At 32.8% G+C, this 9166-nt stretch overlaps 1 protein-coding gene across 1 annotated transcript; it reads left to right on the top strand.

Annotated features, from left to right (window-relative positions):
* The first annotated feature begins 779 nt into the window (after positions 1–779).
* Positions 780–8041, top strand: LOC147393473 (NAC domain-containing protein 7-like). Its single transcript, XM_086457152.1, has 4 exons — positions 780–1202; positions 5445–5627; positions 5725–5996; positions 6679–8041. The coding sequence occupies exons 2-4, from the start codon at positions 5468–5470 to the stop codon at positions 7318–7320; spliced, it is 1074 nt and encodes a 357-aa protein (XP_086313278.1). The 5' UTR covers positions 780–1202; positions 5445–5467; the 3' UTR covers positions 7321–8041.
* The last annotated feature ends 1125 nt before the right edge of the window (positions 8042–9166 follow it).

Here is a 9166-nt window from a genome sequence, read left to right as displayed (position 1 = left end):
TACGAGGACCTCTATTCAAACCCCATTGTCATCCACTAATTATTTACCTCTAACCCTTCTTCTTATGTGTAGTTGTCTATCCCGAGGAAATCTACGATTTTATGTCCATGCCACGTCAGGAGAGTAGAGGGGGAGTCAGAAAATCACGACTCAAAATAAAATATAGGATCTTGTCAATATGGTTTGATTTACTATCATTATGAATTAATATTCTAACAATCATATTCCCATCTCATGATGTGATAAAAAAATATGATTTAACTATATATGCATTTATTAAATTTTTTTATTTAATGAAAATCAATTAATTATGAGGCCATTTATGAAAAAACACATGCATTGTTTCAATTTTTTAAATAAATATAAGTTGGACCATAGTTCAACCGTGGTCCAATCAATAATTTTAAAAAAAAAATCGATCCTGAAATATCATACCACGTGGCATTTATCAAAGGTTAGTGTATCAAACTTTTCTCCTCCACAACTTGTAACTAAGTCTTTGCCCTTGTCCGTCATATATATAGAAGAACTTTTAGATCTTGTCCGTTAGATTTGCTGACGTGTTCACCGTTAGTTTTCTGTCTAAGCGCACGTAGGATCGTAACCGTTGCTTTATCCATCACTCACTCTCTCTCTCTTTCCCGCGCTGTCCGGCAAAATCTGAGCATAAACATTCTCATCTTCTTAGTGGTCTCTTTCATTTGCTGGTAGCGGTGCCTCTCTCTCTCTCTCTCTCTCTCTCTCTCACAGAAAGCTTTTCCTGCAATCTAGCTGCAATTTAGAAAGAGAGAAACAACAGAGTTAATGATGGATGATTAGGGTTTTTTTTTTCTGTGTGCGTGCGTGTGCTCATTTTGCTTCTTATTTAAACCCATCTCTTGTCTTCTCTTCCATTCGTTCCCCAGCCAACTTACCTTGAATCAGTCTCTCTCTCTCTCTCTCCCTCTCCTCGGGATCGGATTCTTCAATCTTTCTTTCTTGATTAGACAGTCTTACCACTACTTTAGGTGCTAGGTTCAAATCCCGAGGATAACTGTCTTTTCAGCTGATCTTCTTGTTTTTTTTTTTTTGTCTCTCATCTAAAGTTGGCTAACATAGAAAAAGCAACAGTGATTGAAGAAGAAGGAGATTTAATTATTTGAATCAGATCCCAGGAGGAATTTAAGAGGAGTTGACAATCATCTAAGTGATCACAAGAAAAAGTAAGTACTAGAGAGAATCAAAGTTCTTTATTATCTGAATCTGTGAGGGGCTCTTTTATTTCTTTCATTCATTCTTTTATTCATTTAGTTCTTTGAGATTTAATTTTGATCTGTTTAAGAAACTGTGAATTTGCAGATCTAAAATATTAGAATGGATTTTTCAAATACTGAAATTAACGGGTCTTCTTTGGGATTTTGAATTATTTATGTAGATCTGGCTGTTGATGTTTATCGAAGAATGTTTTTATGTTTTCGACTGATTGAGTGACAAATTTTTCGAATGAGGTTTGATAATATTCCATGTCAAAACTTAATTTGTCTATCAATCTCCAATTTTTTTTACATTTTTTTTTTCTTCTGATTCATACAAGGAAAGTCACTGAATATATCCTATTGCTTTTCATATTATCATATATGATATTTTCCCCCAACAAAATGATATTTTTCTTATTATCGCATGTTTGATCATCAAACTTTCCCCAACAAAATGATATTTTTCTTATTATGACATGTTTGATCATCAAACCTAGGGGTTATTTCATGATATAAGGTGAAATCTCACACCATAAACTACAATTTTTTAGAATCTCATTGGGGAATTTTCAATATAATTCATGTTCATGAATTTGATTTATTCCACTATGAGCTGTCATCATCTTGGAGAAATGAATTAGTTGCAGGAAATAATGGATTAAAAGGAGCAAGTTTATTTCAAGGGAAACTTGGTGGAAACATCTTTTCTTTATTAGTTGAAAATTTCCATTATTACCTGATGCTTTTCCTTTATTAGTATTTAGTAAGTTAAAATACCCTTCAAAGTTGATGAAATATGATGGGACAAAATAGAATAAGTAGTCTTCCAGAATTACATTATTACTAATCATCTATTTTGTCATCAAATTAGTACAACAGATGTTGATTAGTTTGTTTTCATCTTTTTCATTCTAATTTTGACTTCTTAACTAAAACGACACCTTATCATGTTTCAATGTATGAAAACGATAATGTTTATCAATTTAGTGAAAATATCAACAATTAAGATCTGAGACAATATTAGTACTGCTAACTTCTCTTCTAACCTTATTCTTTGATTGCATGGAAGCAAATTTGTCAAGAACTAGAATAATGCAAAACATTATCTAGATAACTTTGTGATTATAGTACATTCTGTGTACTTTATGCAAATTCGCATACTTTAAGTCAAAATCTTTTAAAATCAAGTGTGAAAAATGTGGTTTCTTTGTCCCTTGTAGATGCAAATTTCTTTATTTTCTTTTATTGTATCCTCTTGCGCGCATTTATAATTTGTATGATTATTGTTTCATGAATAACAAACGACGTGATCAATACCTCATATTTCTGATCAGGTTACCATGCCATGCGAGAGCAAGTATAATCTCTCCTTGGGACTTCAAAAGTTGGATTTCAAATGAATTTAAAAAGCTCCAATTCAAGAAAATTTCTTAGTCTGAATTGCTATAGATGTGTTGGGAGTACATAATCGAATGGTATGGGAGAGCTTGCACACTAGTTAGTTAGTTGATGAGCACATAAAAATATTTACGGAGCTAACAATCCCTTAATGTAGATCTAGACCTATACATTATCAATTAATTGTTGCTTTCATGTGATAATGTCCATTTTTAATCAATTTGGTATGAATGAAACAAACGAAAAATGAACTAAAGAGTTGAAGATGAGTTTTATTCCTTATCAATATCATATACTTGAACCAATAATTTTTAGGTGTCATTGATCCCCAAGTTTTAGAGTTTTATACTTGAACCAATATCTTCTCCATCGTGTCCAAAGTAATTGAATGCACTAATTCAGTCAAAAGCTCGTCCCTTACACTATTTTTTGAAGTTAATAGCAATAATTTAGCTAATCAATTTCTATTCTTGAAAGTAGGTACATTGCCTCCATATTTCTTCACAGATAGATCTACAAATAAAAACATAAGTGCAAAATATATATAGATATATATATATATATATAAGATTAATAATAACATATCAAACAACTGTTTAATTTTTATTCATCAAATGGGTTGCTTATTATTAGAAATAATATTGAATAATGTTGTACTTCACCTATGGTAATTCCAAACATGGCAACCACGCACAAGAAAAGACGCCTAAAGAGGAATGTGGATCTTTTTTTTTTCTCTAAGCTTACATTTTTTAAGTATTGTAACTTGGGAATGTGGATCTTTCTATATTTACATTTAGAAAGATACTTTCTGTTAATTCTTTGGCATATCTAGTTTCTTTTTTAGATTTGGATCCCTATAAGTATAAGAATATTTCATAGGACTAACATTTTAACTCCAAATATATCAGCATAATATACTCTTTAATCATTTTAATATGACTAATAAAATGACAGTGTTCTACTTTTGCAAAGAAACATATACTTTTTAATGGTCCCATAAGATAAGACATAATATATGATCAAAAATAAAAATTATAGAGCTTTTGAAATCTTCCATATTCAATTGCTGTTCTATTTGCAAAAATGTTGAAATAAGTTCAATTAGAGTTCAAATTTGGTCTTACATCAAGTTGTAGATGATGTGATCAGGATGTTCTATTTTACTTTAACCATATGATTTACGATTTTAAACAAATTAAAGTTTATGCAACTGCATGATCCGATCATAGTTGTATTATTCTTGGATCACTTGAGAGAATGGAATACCAACTACATTTGATTAATTGAATGCATGCTTACATATCTAATTGTAAGAAGCCTATCTCTATTGAAACATATCGAGTGGGATATTAGGCACGTGCTCAGAGAGGCGAATAGTGTTGCTGATGCTTTCGCTTGTCATGAATCTTCAACATCTTCTTCTGATTATTTTGATTCTGTATTTTCTCTTCCTTTCATGGCTCATAAGGCGTTTATTGGTGATTTTTTTAAATCTCCCTAGCCTAAAACGAGTTCACATTTTGTAATTTTTTTTCCTTTCTTTTAATACAATTCTCTTGCTTGCCTAGCTAAGATTAAATTAGTTGACAAAAATTGATCTTTCAAAATAATTTTATGTGACACTTGAGCATTATATTTGTTTAACATTTAGGGGACAAAGCCTGATAGGTTGATTTTTTTTTTTTTTGTCAACAATAACTTATATAGAAACCCTTCATCAATTACATGCCATTTAGGAACTCAAAGAATCTAAGGAAATTTGATTTAGACATCAATAACATGGATGAATCTAAATTGGAAAGAAACTACAATGAATGAGTATCTTTTTTCCAATATCAGTTAACAATCCTAAGAGAAAATTTTCATTAATTACTTCCTCATCAGCTATGACTCCATCTATGTCCGGACACTTTCCCTCTTTACCATCAAAAGTATGATCTCAAATTATTTTCTTTGTTGCAATTAATTTCTAACCTTTATAGTTGAAAGATGTTAGATTCATTAATTATATAGGTCCTTCTCAATATTCTTCTTTACTTAGAAAAAAAAAAAAAACAAAGGTCCTTCTCAAAAGCATTTCAGTTTATCAAGTTTGTAAGTGGAGGAAAAAACTACTGAACCAAACTCAAAACATGAGATATAGGGATTTGCAGATTAGTTACTTCTGATCTAGATAAGGGTGACACTCATCAAAAAAGCTCTTAGTGAAGTATTCAAATTCTTGCCAAGTTTCTTGTCTCTTTGGTCTAACACTAGTAGAACATGAGTATCTTTTAGGGTTTCTGTGAGGGAGAATTTCTGTTTTACTTACTGAGAAGAACTGAGATTGAGATATTCAAAGATCATCATCACCGGTGGATGAAGGCAATCTTGTCAAACCACATAAATCATGAATTATCTTTATTTTGATTTGTGTTTTTTGATTGTCATATATTGTTGTTTCTCGAGATCAATTTTTTTTATAACATATTAATTAATGATGAATATTGTACATGATTAGAAGGGGCTGCAAAGTGTAATTTGACAATTCACACATGAGGATCTCAAAGAAGTGATTATTAGTATTGATGTTTGGCTTATCTTATATTTATATTAGTTATATGCATTTCAGCTAATATTATTATTATTATTTTTTTTTTGCTAATTGAGTAATATTGATATGTATGATTACTAACATCAGAGGTTATTTTCAATATTTGGAAACCTTTGGAAGAAATAATATGCTCTGATAATTTTCCATTTTTGTATTTTTTAAATTTATAGTATAAAAAAATAAAATACTAATGGTGTATGGAACTTGATATGCAGGATTGATTCCTCACTGGGAGAATATGAATACCTTTTCACATGTTCCACCAGGTTTTAGATTTCATCCTACAGATGAAGAACTTGTTGATTACTACCTTAGAAAGAAAGTTGCGTCGAGAATGATTGACCTAGATGTCATTAAAGACATCGATCTCTATAAGATTGAGCCCTGGGACCTTCAAGGTATCACTAAATAACAAAAAATTTCCAAAAAATTATAAGAAGGATTCTTATATTTATAGTTTTATATTAATTATTGTTCATTGTGTTATTTGAACAGAAAAATGTAAGATAGGAACAGAAGAGCAGAGTGACTGGTATTTCTTCAGCCACAAAGATAAGAAGTATCCAACTGGAACTCGTACTAATAGAGCCACAACCGCAGGGTTTTGGAAAGCTACGGGACGAGATAAGGCGATTTACTCTAAGCATAATTTGATTGGCATGAGAAAAACCTTGGTATTTTATCAAGGTCGAGCCCCTAATGGGCTGAAGTCCGATTGGATCATGCATGAATATCGGCTTGAAACCAATGAAAATGGGGCTCCTCAGGCAAGTACATTCAGTTTGAATTTTATTTTATTTTTTAATCCCAAATGTTATTAGTTTATTTCAATTAAACCAATTCTTGTGTGATGAATTTTTTGTTTCTTTTAACTTACCCTCTTTAAATTGACAATGAAGCTATTAGAGCAAAGAGGAGCATTGTATAAATGTGCATGAGATACATTGAAGCACTGTCATGTATCCCATCATAGTATACATAGCAAGTTGTTTGCAATAAGAGGGAATTATTTTTCGCTAGGTGGCTTTTGAACCTAACCAGGTGGTGGCATCAACACTCAGAAACTTTAACCTACGAGCGAGCTGGCCACCTTCATGTAATGAGAAATAGATTAGAATATCATATTATATGATACTATCAACTAAGATTTTCTTATAGGTCGTGACTCATGAAAAAAACATGAAATCCCAACTGTTAAAGCACGAACTCCAACAATTGGAATAGTACATGTATCCCAAACATATGTCGTGTATCAGGAAGAAAAAAATCTGACAGTTGATTTCATGTTCTAACCGTGATTTCATGTTTTCTAATGAGTCAAGGGATCCCTACTCTTTCCTACTTATGGCTAATATAAGCTATTTTATGTACATTTATACAAATGCTCTTCTTTGTTCCAATAGAAACTATTTGCAATGTTGATGAAAGTGTTGTTTATAATTGCACCAGGAAGAGGGTTGGGTTGTGTGTAGGGTGTTCAAGAAGCGAATAGCTACGATACGAAGAGTGAGCGAGCATGATTCACCTTGTTGGTACGACGAACAAGTCTCATTCATGCCAGAGCTCGACTCCCCAAAGAGGATTTCTCAGCCTAGTATGTCATACCACCACCCTTATTCCTGCAAGCAAGATCTAGAATTGCAATACCACATGATTCATGAATCCTTCCTCCAGCTCCCTCAATTAGAAAGCCCCAAATTTCCACATTCAACAGTCACTGGAAGCAGTAACTCTATGGCTGTCTATGGCCTCGATGTCAACCATGGAAGCACTCTCCAATCCTCTTCACTCACTCAAGAAGAATATATGCAACAAAGCCACCATCACAATCCAAACTCACTTTACAATAATAACAATGAGAAAGCATTGGATGATCAAGTGACTGATTGGCGAGTTCTCGAGAAGTTTGTTGCATCTCAACTCATCCAAGACGACAATGTTTCCAAAGAACCCAATTTCTCTAATGCTGCCGATGTCTTTCACATGGCTGACCACGTGAACATCCTTGGCCCACAATCCAACAGGCAAGAAATGGGGTCGGAATATGCCTCCACGTCCACATCGAGTTGCCAAATTGATTTGTGGAAGTGAATATCTGTCCACCGAGATTTGAAATATATACTGATCATAGGAAGTACAGTTCAAAAGAAAAGGGAGAAGCCATATTATTCAGATTACTGTACATAGTATAAAACTTTAAACCGTAATACCTTAGCTATTGGGGCTGCTGCCTGAACCTTTGTAATATCTATTAATATTACCATATGGTTAGGGAAAAAACTCCCATATATTAATTAAGATAAATGAATTACTATTAGGTGGATTGCGCAGCCGAGCGTTGCCGTTTTATTTGTTCATAGCATTGTCTGGATGTAATGGGTTTTATTATATAGCCCTCGATGAAATTGAGTTCTCACTCAATTCATAGATATGTCATTGTATGTTGTTTCTGAAATAGAATTAAGATTATCTTTTTCTTTCATTTTTTCTGGTTTCATTAATTAATAGATTCTATTCCTTGACTTCTCTTTTAATCAATTGTTAATATTGGGTAAGAAAAGTTTAATTCATAGCTTAATGGGATGAAGGAGGACATTACAATATTCTTGTGATGTTCTTAAGGGAATATCTCCAGCATTTTAAATAAATACTAAAGAATTCAAGAACAGTCAGTTAAGAAATTGATCAGACTTGTATAAGCAAGAAATTGGAATGTGTTAGGAGCATCGGATCAGATGCATGGAGACTAATAGTGGAAGGACTAACAACAGGAGACGCATCTCCCCATAGAAAAAATGGGATTTCTTCTAGTTGGAGACCACGTGACTCACAGTTCTCCGAGGGACAACTACATGCGTCATGACTGTGCTCGTAACAGATGAATAGAATCGCAGAAACTGTAATCACAATCGCCGAGTATTCAAGGAAAAGATTACTAAGTAATTTATATTTTTTTAATCGATGATCTAGGGTTAATGGGTAAGCCTATATATTGATGAATTTATTCTTCATTTAGGTTTGATGTTATTTCAGTTAGAATAATACTGGTGTGACTTTAAAATTCACATGGATTCACACTTTGCTGATGTTGATATGTGTACAGAACCATAGATGCTTTTCATCAAGATATGAGTCGATGAAAAGCATCTATGGTTCCATGTGCACCTCCACATCAGCATGGTGTGAATTGATGTAAATTTTAAAGTCAGTCGACGACGACTCTTCCAGTTAATTAGCATAAGATTGAGGATCAGACTTTGGCATCGGAGTTTATTTGAGAGGTACGATACCAGTGCTCAAAAATAGAGAAAAATAAACTCTGATGTCAAGAAAAGAATGAAGAGCTTATATGAAGCCAAGAAAATCATCTACCCTAAAATATATGGTTTATTCGACATAAGAGACAAATACACAAAATTTCAACTTGATTTCCTTGACAGTCCTTGCCACACGCCAAGTAGGGTCTCCACTATAGGGAATGCATCGGAAGGCCACCATAGAATCAGTAGCAATAGACACCTTTTTTTATATCCAGTTTAATAGCCAATCCAAATTTGTATGTTACCCCACCTTAAAGAAAAACTGCAAATAACCAGGTCCTAATAAAAGGAAAACTAGGTCTCCTCAAAGGAGAATCTGAACTGATTACAGTTGGTTATTGTGGAATGCTTATTCAACTTCGTTATCACTTATGTGTATATCATTATCAAGAAAATATTTTATCGAAGTTCCTTAGATCGAATGAATATAGGGAATTACAAAAAGAAAGAAAAATAATAGAACAATAAGTAGCTCATGAGCCTTGTACTGCCCTTTTGCAATAAGAAACACTAAAGTTTGTGCATGACGAGTTGTATCTCATCCAATTCAAAGGAAAGGTTACAACTGGTCCATATTGCACTTGACGTGCATTAACATAAGAAGCTATCAATGACAA

The sequence above is a fragment of the Akebia trifoliata genome, chromosome 10, assembly GCF_017979445.1.
Source record: "Akebia trifoliata isolate Shusen 1 chromosome 10, ASM1797944v1, whole genome shotgun sequence".
Taxonomy (NCBI): Eukaryota; Viridiplantae; Streptophyta; class Magnoliopsida; order Ranunculales; family Lardizabalaceae; genus Akebia; species Akebia trifoliata.
The sequence above is the reverse complement of the archived record's forward strand: the minus strand, read 5'-3'. Positions and strand labels throughout refer to the sequence as shown.